This window comes from Phaenicophaeus curvirostris, chromosome 4, assembly GCF_032191515.1.
Source record: "Phaenicophaeus curvirostris isolate KB17595 chromosome 4, BPBGC_Pcur_1.0, whole genome shotgun sequence".
NCBI lineage: Eukaryota > Metazoa > Chordata > Aves > Cuculiformes > Cuculidae > Phaenicophaeus > Phaenicophaeus curvirostris.
Window position 1 is genome coordinate 63166327 of NC_091395.1, and position 20891 is coordinate 63187217.

At 36.8% G+C, this 20891-nt stretch overlaps 1 protein-coding gene across 2 annotated transcripts in view; it reads left to right on the top strand.

The window, feature by feature from the left end:
• BOD1L1 (biorientation of chromosomes in cell division 1 like 1) overlaps positions 1-17718 on the top strand; it is a 37333-nt gene extending 19615 nt beyond the window's left edge. The window contains exons 13-25 of one of the 2 annotated variants that reach the window (XM_069856308.1): positions 1853-1896; positions 2816-2897; positions 3940-4019; positions 4697-4781; positions 5757-5830; positions 7089-7164; positions 7245-7279; positions 9134-9179; positions 11636-11670; positions 11785-11869; positions 12315-12468; positions 15042-15185; positions 16330-17718. In XM_069856308.1, coding sequence (XP_069712409.1) covers positions 1853-1896; positions 2816-2897; positions 3940-4019; positions 4697-4781; positions 5757-5830; positions 7089-7164; positions 7245-7279; positions 9134-9179; positions 11636-11670; positions 11785-11869; positions 12315-12468; positions 15042-15185; positions 16330-16438 — 1049 coding nt within the window. In that variant the 3' untranslated portion in view covers positions 16439-17718. Of the gene's footprint in view, positions 1-1852; positions 1897-2815; positions 2898-3939; positions 4020-4696; positions 4782-5756; positions 5831-7088; positions 7165-7244; positions 7280-9133; positions 9180-11635; positions 11671-11784; positions 11870-12268; positions 12469-15041; positions 15186-16329 lie in introns of those variants that run through there. The other variant, XR_011337382.1, reaches the window with a different exon arrangement.
• Positions 17719-20891: the final 3173 nt, after the last annotated feature.

Sequence of the window (20891 nt, forward strand, 5' to 3'; positions counted from 1 at the left end):
TTTTAAAATGTGTTCCAGTTGTTTGACTTTCCTATTAAAGCAGAAACAAACCCCTACTTTGTTCCCATCTTGATGGGTTTTGTGCTCCAGATGCATTACAGATATATTTACAACACTGCCAGATGAGAGTTAATCCTCAGTTAATGGAATAACAAGCAAAACTAAAGTGAATTACAAGGGTGCCAGTGATACTGCTGTGTATAGAATCCAAGATGTTAAAATGCATTTCCTCTTATGGAAAGTTGCAGCTGAAAGCCTAAATGCTATGAAAGGGCACACTGTAGAGCCCACTTGCAGATTTTTAGGCATGGATACAAAAATAACCATTTACCAAATAAAGGCAAAACTAGGAGTAAGGTTGAGATATAGACATTGGTATTAAACTTTGGATTCCTTTTTATCCTTGGAGTAGGTCAAATTCATACACCTGGTGTAATGGTGATGTGTATTCTTTTAAGTGATGAGGCAAGCTCTGCTCATGAGAAAGAAAATGGAAACCCTGAGAATGGGCCAGAAGAATGTGGTCTTCCGGACAGCAAGTTCAAAACTGTAACCATTTTTTCTTTAGTGTGAGATTTCTTTAAGTGTCGGAAAAACTGTGCCACTTAACATCACTCAGTCACCCAGGCAGACAGTGCTTGAATTTTAAAACATGCAGATTGAGCTAGCTATGATAATATTTTCCCATGTAAAATTTTTAATGAAAATCCATTTATTGTGTAAATCATGTTGGATATGACACGCACTGAAGAATAGTACTTTGTAGCTCTTGGTAGAGGTTTTTTCTTTCTCTCCCACCACACAATAATCTCTCTTTATTTGTATATATACATGCATATGTACATATAGCTCAACGTACGTAAAAGGAAGTTGTTTAAAAGACAAGTGTGTGTCCTGTCATTAGTATGAACAGCAGACACAGTAGCTTAGTAGTCCAAGATTCTTTGGAATGTAAACAAATCATTGCTGCTTGAGTGGGTAGGATCTAGTTCTTCATTAGACACTGCTTCAAAAATTGAAAGATGTTGTGCAACTGAACGGAATAGCTGTGAAAGAATTGTTGCTAAAACGTGTAGATTTAAGAAATAGGCCACAATTTATATAAAATTCTGCATAAAATAGAGTGGTTGTATTGAATCATAGATTTATGTTCTTATTGTAGCTGAAACTGCTTGGAATGTTTTAGCAGCTTTTTTAAAAATTCAAATATTCAGTGTCTTTACGAATTGCACTGGGGTTTTGTAGAAAGCTCAATGGAGCAGCTTCTTTATTGTTCTCTTTTTGTAGCTGTATGATTCCAGAGCACTCATCAGTTCCCGTAATTCATGATTATTTTCCGCATTTTTTTCAATATAGAAGGCTAAGGGTCTACTTTATCAGAGGCAGAGTTAGAGTGCGGTAGAGTCTGGCAACTGGGCAATTTCCATATATGCACTGTATAAGCTACCGGTCTCACAAGCACAAGTATGGAAGCACAGCAGAGTTTTCATTGCTTTTTACTTCATCCCATGGTCCAGCATCTAGAGTTGTGATGGGCAGAATTATGCTTCATTCAAATTCTAGAAATGTATTTGAAATATTTCAAAGATGCAAGCCCATGATTGCCTGTGTTTTAGCTATAAAGCGATTCTCAGTTATCCTGTGCTTTAGAAATCCTTATTATTTATTTTTATTTTATTGTTTGAGTATTGTTAAAGAGAAGATTGGGTGCCTCTTATTTCCAACACTGGAAGTAAGTTTTCTATAGTTTCAGGTGCTCTGGAATCTTTTCAGAGAGCTGAAGTAGAGGATGCTACAATACTTCACTCTTGCTTAGCTTTTCTGATTATATTTGTGATTATTTTTTTAATAGACTTGCTGCAGAGGAGTATCAATATAGAAAGAGAAAGTTCTCACGTAAGTACTCAATTTTAAATTTACTATGTCTGTACTGCTTTTATTTCTTACTTGCATTTACTTCTATTTACATTAAATATTCTCAAAAGGAAAATATTATTTTTGTATGTGTAGAGCGTATGTATATTGAGACTGTGCAGCTGTGTAGGTTGATGTCTAATTATTCTTTCAAATTTGCCAGTAAATAAATCTTCTTGTATTGTTATTACACAGTCTATGACTATTTCAAGACTGTTGTTATCTGGTGGAAAAGAAAAGCTTGGTTGCCCTCCTCTTGAATAGAGGACAAAAATAGGGATTATTCTTAGAGCTTGGGACTAGAAACATGTTCTTTTCATGTAGTCTACTTTTATTCCACAAGAACTTAGAGCTTATGAGTTTAGAAGGAATGACTGGGAAAGTTACACATGTTAAGTGTTTCTTATGGAGCAGAAATAAGACATTTAACACAGATGACAAGCTAAAAAAATGTGGGTTTGTTTTCTTAAACTCGAGTAGTAAATTTATTATTATATTGTAATGCTGACTGGCCGCATTTCTGGTGCTAGTGAGATGCTTCTTCTGTCCCTGCATGTAGGCGAGTGTCCTCCTTCTAAATCCAAAAATATTTTCTATGACTTGCCATGATAAATTGCTTTTAAAGCAAATAGTAGGGTGCTTATTTAAAACTGAGGCTTTTTTAATTAAAATTATCAATTAGAAATTGTGAAAATACCACAAGTCAGAAGTTCTTTCATGGTGCTATCCTACAGCAGTAACATAACTTGAGGTCTGCAAGTAAATTGCTTTTATAATACTGCTACTTTCCATTATAATGCATGTTGTACTTGAAAGGAGTAAGTAGGAAAAACTTTCCCTTCTGTGTTTATAAACTTTATGGAAAAAAGAAAGTAAAGAGTTATCTTTCTTTGTGTTTTAGATGGAAAACTTGGGTAACCAGACCACTGAAGAACATAGAGGAATACAGTGTAAATCTTCAGGAACAGTGGATAAAGAAAACCGTAAGTGATACAGAACTACACAAATTTCTGTCAAGCTTTTCTGCTGCAAAACAACGTTCTACTGGAGTTAGGCCATAAAGTGGTATTTTGGAGGAACAGTGCAACATGGGGAATTCCAAACTCCAAAGCAATTGTTCTTCCCAAAACAACTTTCAATCCTATGCTTAATATGTTTGATAAAAATACAGTGACAAATCTGATACTGCACAGGAGAGTATTACAGTAGCTTTTTTGGTTGTAAGTGAATGAATTTTTTTGTTTAATCTTTTAAAGTAATTACTAATCTTGTTCTTTTTAAATGAAACTTGGGGAAGGAATGTAGAGTTGAGGAAGGCTGATCATCAGAGGAAATTCTAGCCATTTGATAGACTTTGAGGCTGGATGCTTCCTTCTGTTAGACTGGAAAGAACCAACTTTTAGTGTAGCCTTTTCTCTGTCCAGAAACAGTCCATTGAATGGCATAAACATTTCTAAGTTGAAGTTATGTGAAGTTAACTTAGAATTAAGTTTTGACATTTAGTTAACATAATGAGACTGTGTAATATCTATCCAAGCTCTGCTGTCAACTGCTTTTCTCTTTTCAAAATTAGGATAATTAATAATGTCAGGTTTTATGACAGTTTTTATCCTGCGTGTAAAAATTTTGATGTGATTAAATGAGTAATTAGAAGTCACACTGTATTCATCATAGTGTCCCCATAACATAAATTGCTATCTCTGTCTCTGGGTGAGTTGAAGTTAAGGTTGGTGTTTTGTCTCTTGATGAGGTACCTATCAAATTTCATTTCTGAGCTTATCTTTAAAACAAAAAAAAAAACCAAATCCCAACTATAACTTAAAAGCAACATGGAATTCTTTTTTGTAATTGTTTTGTCTTCCCTTCTTGAATAGGAGTTAGCATAACTTTATGTTCAAGGTCTTGTAAATAAGATGCTGCTTATATTTTGAATCACACTAATGATGAGCTGTTATAAAAATGGCATCAAAATCTGACAAATGCAGGAGGCACTTTTTTAACGCTTAGTGTTGTTTGTTTTTCCAGATAACCAGCTGACTGCTCAGGATGTGAGAAAAGATGATGAACTAAGTCCATGTTCCAAAATTAATCTCGATAACATCAAGGTATTTTCAAGAACATTGTTTTCTTTTAATGATCTGTAATTGTAACTTAAATAAGATAGACATTTAAGTTATTTCTGCAGCAGTTTATTTTGGGTGGTATGTTCATTATGAACGGTAAGGTACTTTTAGATATTCTTAAATACAAAATAACCAGCTGTAGAATGGTACTTGCTTTTAAAGAGGGAGACAGTTGGGTTTTTTTTTAAAAAAAAAAAAAAAGGCAGGGGTCTGTGTTATTGTTCACAGCACCTGGATCTCTTTGAGGTGTGGTGAACTGATCTACGCGTAAGCTAGGATCTTAGGATAGCATTGAGCATTGCTGAATCCCAGCTGTCCACTCAGTGTAGCATCTTCATGGTCATACTGGTCTGAGAACTGCAGGAGGGTATCAGACTTTACCTGCGTTCTGGGTTTTCACTGATACCTTTTAAGTCAAAACAGGAACTCAGGATAAAATACATCTTCCTTTTAAGAGTACATGCAGAATATTTGGGACTGTGACACCCATTGATTCTCATGAAGTTTCTCAGCATCAGAGTTCTTAAGAGACATTACAAAATCTAGATGAATGAAATAACTACTCGTATATTGAGATGTGGGGGATTTTTAGTATAAGTAACAGTGATCTTTAATTTGTAGTAAGATTCTCTTTTCTTTGTTGTTTCAAAATAATGTAGGAAGTTATTTCAGGTGATACAGCAGAAGTGTCCGAAGAAATTGATGTAATGCATACACCTCCTAAAAGCACTGTGGAAGAAAAAGGTAATGAAACTGCCCATTCTGGGCAGTTTTCTGAACCCGTACTGAATGCTAATTTCTTTTCATTTGAATAATTCTGAGAGAAATTGGGAACTTGATCCCAGTATATACTTGCATATATTCTCTAGTTGCTGTGTGTTCCATTACTGCTATCAAATAATGCATTAATCCTATTTGCTTTAATGGTGAGAGCAGATCTGATGTTTCCGTTATTGCTTCAGTGTGTTCCTTGGATAGGAATGCTAATTGCAGATAAACAGGTGGATTGGGAAATAGCAAGATGGGGGTATGCAACAAGAAGAACTTCTAGCTCTGACCAAAAATAAAATGTGTCCTTCCATAAAACAAAACCGTGACATATTCACTATCAAAATCAGTCCTGTTTGTTTCTGTAGAGAAACCAACCAGAAAAAGAGTGCACAAGTGCACTGTTATAGCTCACTTTCTAATTGCACTAAAATAAATAATAAAAGATGTGTTCATAGTGTTAATATTGGTTTTGATGTAGCCTCAGGCTGTCTTTGTGTGAACACAGGGAATATCTTCCATGTGTTAGTTTGACCTATTTATAGTTTTGCCTCTCTATGTAAACAAGTCTGAAACTATTCTCCAATGGGCTTGTATTTTTGCCTTCCTGCTTCATGGAATGCAGAAGAAAACAGAATACTGGCTTGTATTTATCTTACCATTTTACACTGGATCATACTTCTAAGCTATTGTTTTTACCTTATGCTAGCAGACGTGTATAACTCATCTAGTGTTAAGGAAGCGTTCTGACAGACGATTATATTGTTGCTACAAGGCAAATAGTGTTAATTTCTGATGGGGGTTTCTAGGGTATAGGTGGTTTTGGGCTACGGAATGCAATAATACTTTTAGTGCAGAGATTGTAGCTTATACTTTCCTCTTTGCCTAATAAAACAAAGGTGTACAGCTTCTCTCTTCTTGGTTGTTTTTTTTTTTTTGGTATGTGTGAAGGTGAATTTACCATTGAACAAGAAATGTCTGAAAAGGAAAAGCATGGTCTAGAATCAAATGAAAATTCTCCAGAGGTGAGTTGGCTTGTTCATGTTAACTAACTGAGATAATGCAGGTTCACACTGAAAAAAAAGTACTTTGTCTTGTGTTTTGTTGACAGCAATATTAAAACTTAGATTTCACTAACACAGAAATACTGTAAAGTACCAAAGACTCACATAGTTCTGTGTCAGAAAGTATAAACTCACAGACCATAAGATATAAGTGGATGATTGTTGAAGAGGAAGTAACAGCTTTCCTACATCTAACAGTACTTACGGATTGTATAGAAAGCAGTTCTATAGAAATCATGTTTTCATCATTGATGCGGACAGTTTATAGTCTCTAGCAAATATGACTTGGCTGTCACTCAACAATTCTCTTAAGCATATGCTTGTGATATTCTACAGTGGTGGTTGTAAACAAATGTCTGAACCCTGGAGATTAAAATTATTGCTGGCCCTTAGAAGTAGACACAGTTCTCATAAAGACATTGGATTTTGTCATTTGCTTTTTTTGTGCCTTTAATTTGGAAGTAGAAGAAAATTTAAAGAATAAACTATTAACATTTTTTCACTCAAGGCTTGAGTCACTAAGATCCATTGCAGACGGAGACATAGCTAGGCTTCAGTAAATGCTGAATGAGGCAGTTAACCTTCTTCCTTGTGAAGAGGATAAAGTCTTTTATTGGGGATTTTGTGAGCTGAGATTAAGGCTTTTTGTGATCTGAACATATTAATCACTTGAAGCTTTGAACGACAATTTTAACCTAAGGGACCTTTTATACCAAGTAGAGAACATCGCCTATCTGCGTATTGGGGTAACTAGGCTATTGGCTGTTTAATAGCCCTCACTCAACTGTTGGAAGATGCAGAATGTTCTAATGGCATCAGGAAAAAGAGCTCACAAAATACAAAGTTTGGAGTTACCATGAGTCTAAAAAGATGTGTCAGGATCTATAGGGTAAGCCAGCAGCATTTGTGAGACCAAGTGATAAAGAGTTGTTGCAGGGAAGGGGACAAAGCGTTGTTCTCAGGCATGCTTTGTATCTGAGGCCAGCCACAGAGAATTTGGTATAATTGGGAATTGTCTTGTTTCTTTTAACATATATAAGTGGATTTCATAATAGACAGTGTCTCTTAATATGAAGCCTGCCTCATCTATATTTTTAAACTGAGTGCTACTTATGCTACTATTACATTATGAAGTTAGGAACAATCTCTGTATTATATTGCTCAAGTGCTAAATGTCATTTACAGTAACTAAAATATTTTTGCCCTTTACTTTTAATAGGAAAATCAGCCTGTAATAGTGAAACGGAAAAGGGGAAGGCCTCGTAAATACCCTCTTGAAGCTGTACAGCCTGGTGGTAAGTAGCTCATAATACCTGTGTGGGAAAACAAGGAAAATAGTGACATTCAAGTTCTGAATTCATATTTCTTCCCTCAGGTGGGGAATCAAAAGCTGATTTGAGCACTGGGAATGTAAGTGCCTTTATTTTGTTTGGGTGCATTTAAACACAGTAATTAAAGAGCCATTTTTCTGTTTAACAGCTAACAGTATTTCAGAAACATCTTATGGAGAACTTGATAATTGAATTCAGCCTAAGCAAAAAAAAACTAGTAAAAGTATATCCTAATGTAACTGAACTGTGTAAGCAAAATATACTGAGTCAGAACACAGTGAGTATGCTGACAGGATCCAACTTAGTACAACATACTTAATACAAATCTACATGTCTTTGAAGTTGTGCTGAAAGTAATTTTGGCCCCTGAAGATCAAGGGTGATTTTGTTTCAAAAACTTGAGATTTTTTTTCTCTGTTGAACCTATTGTGGTAATACCTCATAGAAACTTTTAATATCTGTAAAACAAAGTGTTGTGTAATGCAGTTGTACTATATAAATGTGTACAGTTCATTCAAAAGATAGGAAAATGCTGGTTAGTAACTTAAGAGCTCATGAAACATACCTCTGTCTTTTAAAGCTCAGCAACATCTTAATTTCTTAGCTCACGTGAAGTACACTTCACTGCTAGGAATGTATGCTGTTGGGAGTGCTTCTGCAACCCAGTTTGATTAGAGTACAGAGTAGTAATGGATCAGGCGTACTTGTGGAGTGTGACTAGTCGGATTTATTCTGGTCAAAGGCTCCTCTCATGAGAATTCTTGTATGTCAGAGTCAAAGTTATTGAATAGAAAAGACGTGATTTTAAAAATGAAGTTATACTGAACGTCATGTTTTCTGCCTGCTTGCCTGGTGATGCACCAGCTGGCATGGGTGTCAGAAGTCTTGGGAATTTTCCTAGACTGTAGATAGCAGTTCTTGTCCCTGCTTGTTCGTCCCCGAAGTGTTTCAGGCAGCCTTTTAAGTCCCAATCCTTCTACAGATCTGGTAGAGTTTTGTTTTAGAATTCCTAATCAAAATGTTTCCCCAAATACTAATTCAGTTAAATGTAATTTGAACTGGTGTGGCATTTGATGTTTGGGGTTTTATTTGTTTTGGTTTTGGGGTTTTTTTTGGTGGTGGTGGTAGGTTGTTTCGAGCTTTTTCAAACAAGAATTAAAACTAACTTTAAAATCCCTCTCAAATTAGGGATATACCTTGGCATCTTCAGTATTGGAACAGAATCATCTTGTTCTAGTTCGACTATTTTAAAGGTCTTGTACCTCTTAGCAATGACTGATTGGTGATCAGTCAGTTTCAGGCTGGCTCCAGGAGGAGCGATATCTGCCCTCTGAGATAATGGTTCTGTAAGGTGAGATGTTATCTTTGTGTGACAGTTCCCCCTAGGCAGCTTTGAGAACATGTTGCTACTTCAAAGGAACTGTAGGCATCCTAATGTAGCCATTCAGTGATGAAAGCAACTGGATTTTTTTGGACAGTCGTCATAGTAGATTATACATAGCTCTTTCTGCCTTCTGAATTGTGGTAAATCTGCAAATTGTGGTAAATCTGCAAATCTGTATGTGTGATTACATAAGTGACTGTCCTAAACCCTTTTTGTATTGTTGATAATTAAGTTTCCAGAGATGTATTTCACTGAAACTGTTTTTAACTGTGTGTCCTTTAATGTAATGATTTTGATGTCAGGTTACTGAAACTGCCATGATTTCTTTTGTTTATGGGCTGATTTGACTGTTTTAAATTTTTGTCATAAGTGGAAAAATGCATGCTACTGTTAAACTGAGTACAAATTTCATATGCGCTCATGAGAGTGTTTATTTTTCCCAGATTTGCAAATATGTTCTACTATGAATGGAAGCAAGTTCCTGTGTTTATGTAATACAACCCTGGATTTTTCTGATTTCTTTAAATTAAAAAAAAATTTTCATTTCAGCTGCAGCTTCCTGTCCTTGCAAGCAGAGGGAAAACACCTCAGACAGGTAAGCAAAACAAAAACGGAAGAAATAGAAGAGTGTTCAAGAAATCACGTGGGTCTTTCTTAAACATCATCTTTGGTAGTTAGTATTATTAATACGTGAAAACATCTGGGTAAACAGAACTGTGAAGACTTGTCCCTAGTTCTTACTGAGTTTTGAATTTTAAAAAAGAACATCTTGATAAGAGCTTATTTCAAAGATGCAGCAGCATTGTTAAGTGCCAAGTAGTGCACTGTAGAAACTCAAATAATTTGTTTGTCTGGATAGGGACATGGCAGAGTTTCAGGACAAGTAGGTACCTCATCAAGCTTGGTTCTTAGTGACTGTTTTCCATTTCTGCTTCTTCCATGTAGTAATTATCAATCACACTTACTACACTAACTGTTCTAAAATCTCAAATTTTGTTCAATTAATTAGATTATCTGCGGATATGTATCTGAAGAGCTGAGTGGTAGCTTGAGGGGATAATTCTTCCCCTTTCACAACTGATGCAAGACTTTTTTAGATGATGATCACTAAGCTTTACTCAGAAATGTACTTTTTGTGCTTCAAATTGAAGTGAGATGCTTTTCCATTTCTCTTTACTGTTCAAACATCTATGATTTTTCAAGAGTTCAAACTTTGGTGACTTTTAGATGGCATAGATAATTTTTCACTTGTATGAAGTCTGAATTGTACTAACTGTTGTTTTAAAAGTGTCTTTTTAATTATGGCTATTCATAAAATAGACTTCAAAATCCTCCCACGAAGCAGATGAACCTGAAAGGCGTGTTAAAAAATGGTTTGTAAACAAGTGCAAAAATTCATGCAAAAAATTTGAGAAAACAAGTCTTTAGAACAGTCTTCTGGAGTGTCCAGATTAATATCTCTACAGATATGTAAGCTTCACTGCACATATGGACTCTTTCCTATTTTCTCTTCGTTTGTTAAAATGTCAGCTTTAATCCATATACTTGTCTCTGGAGGGTTAGCTGGTTGTGCGGTACTTGGTTTCTATCAACTGCAAAGAGAACAGACAAATGCAAGAAAGAAATAAAGTGAATTCTGGTTTGGTTTTTGTTCAAAAGAACAGACACCTGACTGTGTGCTTAAAGCTTGATCTAGTGTGTTAAGTAACATTTCTTTTTCCAGGTAAAAGGCTGTTGATATATCAGTGATATTAAGAAGAGTGTATGAAGTGGATGAAATATCCTATTAAACACTTCATTGTATGTTAGCATCTTTTGTGAGAAAGGGGGTTGAAAACCCCTGGCAGTGAAAAGAAAACAAAATGGAATCCCTCTGTGCGTTTCACTTTATTCTGGTAATTTCTGGGTGTTCTGCACAAGGGTTTGTGACAGGGATAGATTTGTGTAGATTTGTTTGGTTTCAGTCAGTACAGCTCTTGCAGTTAAGAGACATCTGGTTTCTGAAGGCAGCATCCTCATGTAACATTGACACTGAACTCAAGAGCTTTGTAAAATAATCTCTTTCTTATCATAAAGCTAGTCAGGGTAGAAGGGCTAAGCACCTACCACAGAGAGAGGCCAGGTTGAGACATGGGTTGTAGAGTTATAAATGTATTTTAACCTGCACAGGCCAGTCTGTAAGAAGTACTGAACTGGAAGTAAGAAGAACTTCAGTAGAGAAACCTACATGATTTTCATATCGCATATTAGACAGGTTTTTAATATTATCTCTTTGACATACAGCCATCTTAGTGCTTCACCGTGGACAGTTAGGCACTAATACAGATTGCCTGGAGAGACCGTGTTTTCGAAGACTTTCAAAATTGGATTGAAGAAGATATTGAGCAGTATGATCATATTAATTAATTTAGCCATGCTTTGAAAAGGAGGTTGGAGTAGGTGAACTCCAGAGACCCCTTCCAAGCTAAATTTTTCTGTGATTCTGTAATTGGTTGCCAGTAGTTAAAGAGGATAAATAGCTTTTGCTTTTCCACTAGAACAAAATAGCATATGCAACACAGCAATAAATAATGACAATCATAGAAAGCCTTACTACTTAAAAAAAGAATCATAGAATCATAGAATAACCAGGTTGGAAGAGACCCACCGGATCATCGAGTCCAACGATTCCTATCAAACACTAAACCATGCCCCTTAGCGCCTCGTCCACCTGTGCCTTAAACACCTCCAGGGAAAGTCCAGTGCCCAATGACCCTTTCTGTGAAAATTTTTTTCCTAATGTCCAGCCTAAATCTCCCCTGGCGGAGCTTGAGGCCATTTCCTCTTGTCCTGTCCCCCGTCACTTGGGCGAAGAAAAATTAATTATTGTCCCAGTCTCTGTATATAACAAAATACAACAAAGCCATGTTCTAAGTTAGAGACTTTAGAGACTTTAAATGTTTTCTGAGCTTCTGCAATGTTCATGCAAAATTGACAGAGTTTGAAAGAACTTTTTAAACTGATTGGCAAGCGACTTGAAGTCCAGGATTAAGTTTTGTTCTTTCTTTTTAGGTACAGACATGTCTAGTAAGAAAGAAACAGCAAATGTAAGTGCAGCCATTTTAACTTGTAAACTTATAAGCAGTATGCTATGAAAAATGTTTGTCTCTTATTTAAAATAAATTGTCCTTACCTTACTTGCTTCCATTTTATTTTTTCAGGAAGATGAAGCTGAGAAAGCAGAAATGATCATGCATAAAAGGGGAAGAAAGACCAGACGCGCTCTGGCTCAATCAGAGGAAACTGGTAAAAGCATGAAACTGTTAAGTGTAGCATAGAATGAGATGATATTACTGTGCCTTTCTGTTTACTAATAGCAACAAGATAAGCTTTATTCGATTTTCCTTTATTGAGAAAAAAATCATTGAGTTACAGCTAGTGTAAATATTATGTAAATATGTGTAAATTGCTGTAATCTCTTGTCAGAATTGCTACATCCCAGATGCTTCTATAAAGCCTCGTGAATTTTCTATGAATTCTGGCTAGGAGCTGCATAAGTAAACGGGTGAACATGTTAGCAAGATTAAGTCAAACAAGTGTGAATTGAAAATGTTGAAGCATGAAGGAAATGGAAAATTACTTACTTAAAATGGGATTTATGGATAGAATACCTTTTCTAAACTAAGTGTCCATATCCTTTTGGAGGGCTTTTGGAAAATTATAGCACATGTGTAAAATTTTACATGGACAGAAACGCTGGAGCAGTCAGAAAGAAAACGTCGGAAATTAACATCTTCTGAAGATGAACTAAAAGAGCAGGAGGAAGGTGAGGAAGATGATGAGGAAGATGAAGAAGCACATTCTGGGGCCACAACTAGATCAGCCAGAAGATTGGAGGCTCAGAGGTAACTGTGTTTAAAGACATCATTAGCAGGGCTCTTTCTACATTGTTCTCAGTTGTTGTGGGGTTGGTTTGGGGGTTTTTGTTGCTTGTGGGTTTTTTCTTCTCAAAATCAATGAGACCTTCCCAAATAATTTTGATTCTACTACCTGCAAAAAAGTGGAGGTGGGTAAACTGTTAGGGTCTCAAAAGATATATTTGAATGCCTCAAAAGGTAAGAATTGATCCTATTGGCAGTCTTCATCCCAGTGATGTCTCAGAAGCTGGCTCTAAGGGCACTTAGTTCAGTAGGTAAAATGGGACCTCTGACTTGACTGTGCAATTTGCCATTTGGTATTTGGAGTTGGAACAAGATGAAAATTTGGTTTTCCGTGTTCATTTGTTTTTCCAAATATTACCCATGTTAAATATTTGAATCTGCAGCACTGGAGGATTTAATTTCTCGTATGGTGATCTGCAGGCTTGGAAAGACTAGTGTGGTAACTAGACTTCTGTTTTTAAGAGGCCGTTCTTCATCTCCCTTAGCATAGGTTTACCTTTTTGTAGGCAAACTGAGTTATAGCAGAGGTCACCCTCTTGAGACTGCTGTGCAAGCAAAGATAGGTATCATTTTTAGGAAGTGTTGATTTATGTTGCTGCCTTCCAGAGCAGAGTTGGACTCCAGGCTTTGGTTTTATGTTCATGGTGAGATTTCTGTAAATTCTCTGAATTTACTTCATTCCTAGGGATATCATGCTATAGGTTCGTCTTCGGGTCTCATTTGAATCGCTGTTCACAGTATAGAATAATTAAGATTGGAAAAGACCTCTAAGATCATGAAGTCCAACCATCACCCGAACGCCGTCAGGCCTACTAAACCATGTCACAAACTGCCACATCTACACATTTCTTGAACTCCTCTGGGGATGATGACTCTACCACTTCCCTGGGCAGCCTATTCCAGTGCTTCACCACTTTTTCAGTAAAGAAATTTTTCCTACTATCCAGTTAAACCTCCCCTGGCACAACTTGAGGTGATTTCCTTTCATCCTATCACTTGTTACCTGGGAGAAGCAACCAACATCCACATTGGTACCACCTCCTTTCAGGTAGTTGTAGAGGGCAATAAGGCCTCTCCTTAGCCTCCTTTTCCCTAGGCTAAACAATCCCAGTTCCCTCAACTGCTCCTCATAAGACTTGTCCTCCAGACCCTTCACCAATTCATTGCCCTCCAGCACCTCAATGCCCTTCTTGTAGTGAGGGGCCCAAAATTTAACACAGCATTTGAGGTGTGGACTCACCAGTGCCAAGTACAGGGTGATAATCAGTTCCCTAGTCCTGTCACACTATTTCTGAGACAAGACAGTATGCTCTTGGCCTTCTTGGGCTTCTGAGCACACTACTGGCTAATAGTCAGCTGTTGAACAGCACCTCCAGGTCATTCTCTGCCAGGCAGCTTTCCAGCCACTCTTCCCCAAGCCTGTAGCATTGCACAGGGTTGTTGCAATCGAAGTGCAGGACCTGGCACTTGACCTTGTTAAACCTCATACAACTGACCTGGGCCCATTGATCCAGCCTGTCCAGATCCCTCTGTGGAGCCTTCCTACCCTCAAGGAGATCAACACTCCTGCCCAATTTGGTGTCATGTGCAAATTTATGAGGGAGCACTCAATCCCAATTCCTAATTCCAGAGTTGAATCAGAAAGTAGTTACATAGTCTTCATTTAAATAAAAGCTGTGAAGTTTTACTTTTCACACTTTGCAGACAACAGGTTTGGTTTAGTAAAGGCAAAAGGACTTCCTTTAGTCTCACTTAATTGTTGACTCAAAAACTGTAACGGAATGTTAGATATCAGTGTTTTCATTCTGATTGCTTGTGGAAACAACCACTTTTTTATTTATAGTAATGTGTGTTTGGTTTGTGTCTCAGACTTCCAGTGCTACCTTTCTAGCTCTGACTGTAACAAAGTGTCTCAATCTTTAGGTGCTGCAAACAATCTGCATTGTAGATGCAGATTTGTATTCCCAAATAAGTATGCATAAGTAGCATTTGGGAATAATTCTGTGGAAAGTGCTGCTTTTTTATCTTCAGCATTTTCAGCTTATCAGTTTTTCTGACTTAAGTAGCCTGTTCTCCGAACTGTGAAGCTGATCACCAGTAGCCAGTTTTTCATCTTCATATGCCAAAGCTAATATGAGTTTGTTCTTTACACTGAATAAGCAAATTCTCTTTTCTTGTACAGCCTATTTGGCTTTGCTTCTTTTGTTTTTCCTGCTGATACCACAAGCTCCTTCTTTACAAATGGACACTTACGTACTAGAATTATTATAGCTTTGGAGCTAGGATTTTTTATTTAGTTAAATGATAAATATTGTCGGTGAAGTAGCCTTTTGATTTTACTTTTGATATGAAAATACACAGCTTGGCATTGCAGCTTGAGTCTCAAAGCATGCAAATGTTTTTTTTCACAGTTTGTTTTGGCAGCTTTGATTTACTTATTGCAAATACTGTGCAGTCTTATTTTTTTGCACTTGAAATGCAAGAAGAAAGTGATTTGATAAAAGCATACATACATTCATAATTTCTTTGTATTGCAGAAAACAGCCTAGCAAGCCAACTACACGTGCCTCTTCTAAAGGCAGCAGTCCAAGTTCAGTTTCCCCTAGAAAACGACAGAATCTAGCAGCAAAAAAAAGATCTCCAAGCGATACAAAACTTAATAAATCTCCTCCATTGACGCAGTAAGTATTAAAGTTGAAAACACTTCTGTTACTTGTTTTTGGAAACCACTACGTTGATCCTTTCTTTATATGTAATATACTGCTTCAAAATCTGAACAGCAGTCTAGCTTCACTCTGTTCTGTTCTTTTGTGATATATAAAAGCTTTTAAGGGATTTTCTTCTGTTTACATTTTTTTCTTCCTTTCTTTAACATTTGTGAGACTATGGTTTTTTTTTTTTTTTCCTTTCTGTCCTCAGAAACCTCCTAAGAGAATCTGAAAATGCTATTATGCAAAATTTTAACTTGAACTGCAATTTTCTCCTGAGGGGAGGAAGAGCAGCTGTAGTTCAGGTTAAAGCAACATATGATGACATGATTCTCCTGCTTCTAAGATCTTTTTAAGCTGATAAGAGGAGAAACTGCAAAAGTCCTTATATCAAGTTTTGAAAATATTTCCCTTTCCCTGGTACACTTTTTAATTTTTAAAGCTGAGGTCACAGTGTAAAATCCCATGGGAGTAGTAAATGTGATGCACAGTTGCTGTTCATCATGTAGTTTACCTGTAACATGGGATGTATGCCAAATACATGTAATTGTCATCCACTCTGATATGTGTCAGTGTCTTCACACTGAACCTTAGGAACATGTATCATGCATGGAATCACATTCACCTCATGTTAATTGTCTTGATTGACTAAGTTTAAGCCACACTTATAATTGATTGCAGATTAAATGAGATGGGCTTATATATGGATGTTTATATAGAGGTACCTGATGTTGTCCTTTACTCCCTCTTGTATGTGTGAGATTTAAGCTGCTAGTGCTGTTGTTCTGTCTTTGTGAGAGAGGGCACAAGATAATGGGGTTCGTTATTTTCCTCATTGGAGGAAGGAGAAGAACTCTAGCCCCAGATTCTACATCAAGAGCACTCTTCAACATGCAGAATTAGCATGCAGTACTCTGTGATGTAATGAGACCGTGCAAGGTCTCCCTATGGCCTGTGCTAGTATATGTTTTAGTAGTAAGCTTTTAAATAATACATCCTGGTAATTCATCAGAGATGGACCATTAAGTTCCATCCTCTAAACAGGATTGTGCCTGACCACCTCTTTTGTTTCAGAGGTCCTACCATTGTTAAAATAATTATTAATAATGCTTTTCAGGTTAAAGGCGCAGTCTACTAAGCGTAAAAGGGAAGACAGCCCAACAGCGGTACGAAGAAAAGGCCAGCAAAAACCAGAGGAAATGCCAGTAAAGAAAGCAAAACGATAATCTTTACCAGCTAGTACTGTCCATGGAAGAGTCAAAAGAAAAAAAAACATCTGTGCTTCTATTTTTTTTTAAAGCAAAGGGATTTGCACGTGCTTGTTTCAGAGCTCCAAGTTAATCAATGCAGTACTTTTAAGTTACATTTTAAACAGCTTTATAAACTACTGTTTATACAGAATATTATGTACATTTATTTCAGATGAAAAATAAGTTTACTTTGTATCTGAATGAAAAACAAAGTAGTTATATATTTTATCACTGACTTGGAAAGTTGGGGTTTCCCAATCTGACATGCTAATGCAGAGGCTTCCAACCCATGAGGCACCCCTGGGCCTACTAATACGCTTTGTATATAAACTTGTAAAAATAGGTTGTATTTTACTCTGTGTATGAATCTAATCAACAATGGACATTTTATTTATTATATGGAAAGCATTGGTCTGTAAACTTTAGTTTATACCTTAGGGTTTTTTAATTATATATTTTACATTCTATGCAGATGTCAGTAGGAAACTTCCCCTCTGCTCTCCCAGCACTGTCTAAAACCTGAAGTTCTCCAAAATATGCTCAGACAGTTGGTATTTTTCTCGCATGCATTGAAGTAGTTTAGCATAGTGAAAGGGACTTGGCTCCTTTCTGTTCACATTTGTGACAAAGTATAAAATGTAAAATGTAATCTGACTAGATTATATTTTCACTTGTGAATTTACTACCAACCTCAAGAAATAAATAGTATTAGGTTAGATTTATTCGGTCATCCAACGCTACCCTGAAATGAAACAGTTTTATTTTGCAACTAAACACACATTCTTTCAGTATTTGTCTTTTTCAACAAAGAGGGACCCATTGGAATCAAATGTCACTTCTAACTTTAGAGCTTCAGCATTTTATGTTACATTTTATACACAGGTATTAAAAATAGAACCTGGTCTTATTGCCAGAATCTTTTTTTAATGTATATTAACTCTGGTAAGAGCAAATGTTCAAGTGAAGTTGTATATAAAGTTAAACTTTTCTTATGATCAAATGTGTCTCTTGTTATGATGTGATGAGTTGCCAAACAATCTGAGATTATTTTAAGTGTTTTGTTGATATTCTGGTTTATAATTAAAAAGGATTCTGGGGGGTTGGAATTTTACTTTTCTTTTTTTCTCTTTTTTCTTTTGTGGGTTTGTTTGGGGTTTTGTTTTGGTTTTTTTTGAACTTGTTGTAAGGCAGATGTTTCCGTCAGATATTCTGCTTGATTTCTTACTGAGATTTTTATATAAAAATTATAAAATGTTTCCGAAAGTCTGAGTGGCCATATTTTATTATCCTTTAATTGTATTGCTGTGGAACTTGGTTTTACAGATGTACTTATTGGAGCAATATCTGTAAGTTCTACCTGATTAGTGTCTTTTAAACGTTTACAGGTGCTTATATTTCAGGTATAGGAACAGTAGAGAAAGGATATAACTGTTTACCTGTCTTAGTACGCACAACTTTTCTCCTATGAAAACTTGAGGCTGAAAAAAAAAACCTTTTTGCTCTGAAAATTAACTCTTTTTGATTTCTACCTTAACTCTACTGCCATACTAATACGTGCCTTGCTGAAGTACTTGCTGCTCTATACCTATATGCTAGTAACACTAACATTTATGCACTTCATATGAGGTTGTAGGATAAGTTGGATTTTTTCCCTTTTTTTTCCCTTTTTTCCCCTTTTTCCCTTGCCGTACACATAGACCAAAATTGCAAACATCTTCTCAGCTTTTGTTCTCTAAGACTTCGCAAGCTGAACTGTTTGCTTTCCAACTGGTGCTTTCTGCGGTTTTGATTTGGAATCCTTCTGTGCATTTGATCTGGTTTTGTTTCCCTTCACTAGTGAGATTGCACAGGAAGTTCCTAAGGAAACTCCCCACCACACTGTATATTTCTTCTCCTCTCTTTCTCTCTCTGGAGGTAGTACCTTTCCTGCCACAGCACAGTTAATGTTTGCACATTTCACAGGCTCATCTCTTCTTGAAGGATTATAATGATTGACAAAGCTCCTACCAGTAAGCGCGGGATCCTCTTGGCTGTCTGTTGTCTAATGAACTCAGTAGAGAAATACAACTGTGATGATCAATAACAGCCTCCCAGTTAATCTGCTTAGGAAGTCTACTGCTCATTCCCATAACAATGGGTAACATTTAGGAAAATCCTCCTGGCTATGGAATGTATCTTTGATCGTTCCTTAACTTATTGCATAAGAGGAATACTAAAGAAAATGTCTTCCCCTGAGAAAGCAACTTTTACTTAAAGATGAGGGGAGAAGTGCCAGTTCCACAAATTATTTTAACTTATCTGCATTCCACTCATTTCACGTCAGTATGAGTATAGCATCTTCTTGTTCCTTTTCAACAAAATAGACATTTCTGCCAGACCCCAGATGCTGCTGGAGGCACATCCATCTTGTTCAGAAGTTGATCGTCTAGTCCAACTTGAACCTTGATGTGTGCATATAGCATATATACTTCCCTGCCCCGTGCAAATTCAGGTATAAAAATTTCAGGGGTAAAGTACTGGTTTGTGCTGTGATGAAGCAGGATGTCCTGGAGGCAGTTTGTTGCCACTTTTAGTGCAAAAACATGGCTACCCTGCTACACAAACTTGTAAACCACATGGCTATTTATGTTACATTGGCTGTTTTTTCTTCCAGTTCCTTCTCTTGGAATTGCTTCATTTCTCTGAATATTAAAATACTTAGTGAATCAGAGACATCCTGGTGGAAGGTGGAGTTCCAGTCCGCCTGCTGAGTTCTACAAAAAAAGAACTTTAATCCTGCTTCTGGTACCTCAGCTGCCTTTGTTAACAGCTGACTGTTGGCTAGTTGTCAGTATCTCTTCATATTTTCTTATGCATTCTACTTGAAGGTTATTTACATCTCTTTACTCTCTTCAACTTAAAATATTGTGGAATTATTTACTTTATAGATTTTAAATCACACAAATAGAATTTGTTTGCCTGAGATTTTTTGTATTTTTTTTTTTAACCATCTAAAAGGTCATCAGTAAATGTTCATTTGCAGTTTTCATTTTTTGGTGAGGTCTGGAGGTCTAGCAAGGTTGCAACTCTTGCAACTGGTGAAATTTCACTCTAGAACCTGATCCAAAGTCAGTAGGTGCGCTCAGCAGCTGGGGCAAAGTTTTTGCTGATGCTGTTAGATCTCTGAATTCCTGAATTTTCTGGCTTCTCTGGTAGCACATCTGCTTCTTGGTTGATGGTTGTTGGTTGTTGGGGGGGGGGGGGCGTTATGCAATCCATCCCAATACACACATCCACTGTTCTTTCTCTCTCAGACTATGTTAAGAGAGCATCATGTACAATACAGCCTCGGGCCCTGATCTCTCAGAGGCTGCATACTGAGAGCCTGTATCTATCCAGAAACTCAGTGAAGATTTGTCCCATAAAGTTTGGTAACCAAGAGCATCAAGTACTCCTGGTCATAGTGATTATCAACAGACATCGACTATGATCCAAGTCCAATACAGGCTCAGGTGTCAACACTAAAAGTGGTCTCAGTCTGATTCCAGTATCAAGTTCTGCACTAGGAAAAGGTCATTTGCCAACACAAACTCTTGTCACTCCTCTCTTTTGGAAGAGGTATTGGGGCCTCTGTGATGCTGCAAGTCACTGATCTGAAGTGATTTGCTGCCCTGAAGCCAGAATATGCTGAGTGACTTCTACATACCCTTCCAAAGCAGCATTTGATTTCCTTGGAGCTGAACTTATTTATATTGCAAAGAGCGAATTTAGCTGGTGGATTTTTGTTCTCTTCCTATTAAAGCTATTCCATGTGAAATGTTTTCAGTTTTAAGATTTAATGTGAATACCTTAACAAAGGTGACTGTACATTCCTCTAGCATAGACTTACTCCAAGCCCTTGATAACTTCAGCATTCTCAGCATTGGCCGCTCAGTCATTTCACATACCAGCTCAGAAGACTGTTATCTTCACAACTTCAACAGCCTTCTATCTGTTTGATATACTTGCAGCCTCAGCTCAGAGGAAATTGCCCATATCAATCTTCTGCAGGGTTTGCCAACTTCTGAAAGGTGCTGTGCTTGCTCCTTCCAGTAGATTCCTTGTCCCAGCTATGCATGTCACACTCCATTACTTCCATCATCATCTCAAAAATCCTGAGTCTGTTTCAACAGGGTGGGGTATTTTTTCTACAAAAACATGGAAGTTTAAACACCAAGGAAATTCTATCTACAATCTAGTTTTTGTGTCCAGATTCTGACATTTCACCAAAATTCCTTGAAATGGTATTTCTTATTTCATCTCCCTTCTTCTTTCAAATCCCAGGTTTTTAGCTCTTATCCTTGCTGGTTTGCGAATAACATCAAGAAAAGCATAATAAAAATTAATTTCTCCCTGGGAGTCCCTAGATAGCTGAATTTAAAGCTAGGAATATAACAGTCTTGCCAAACAA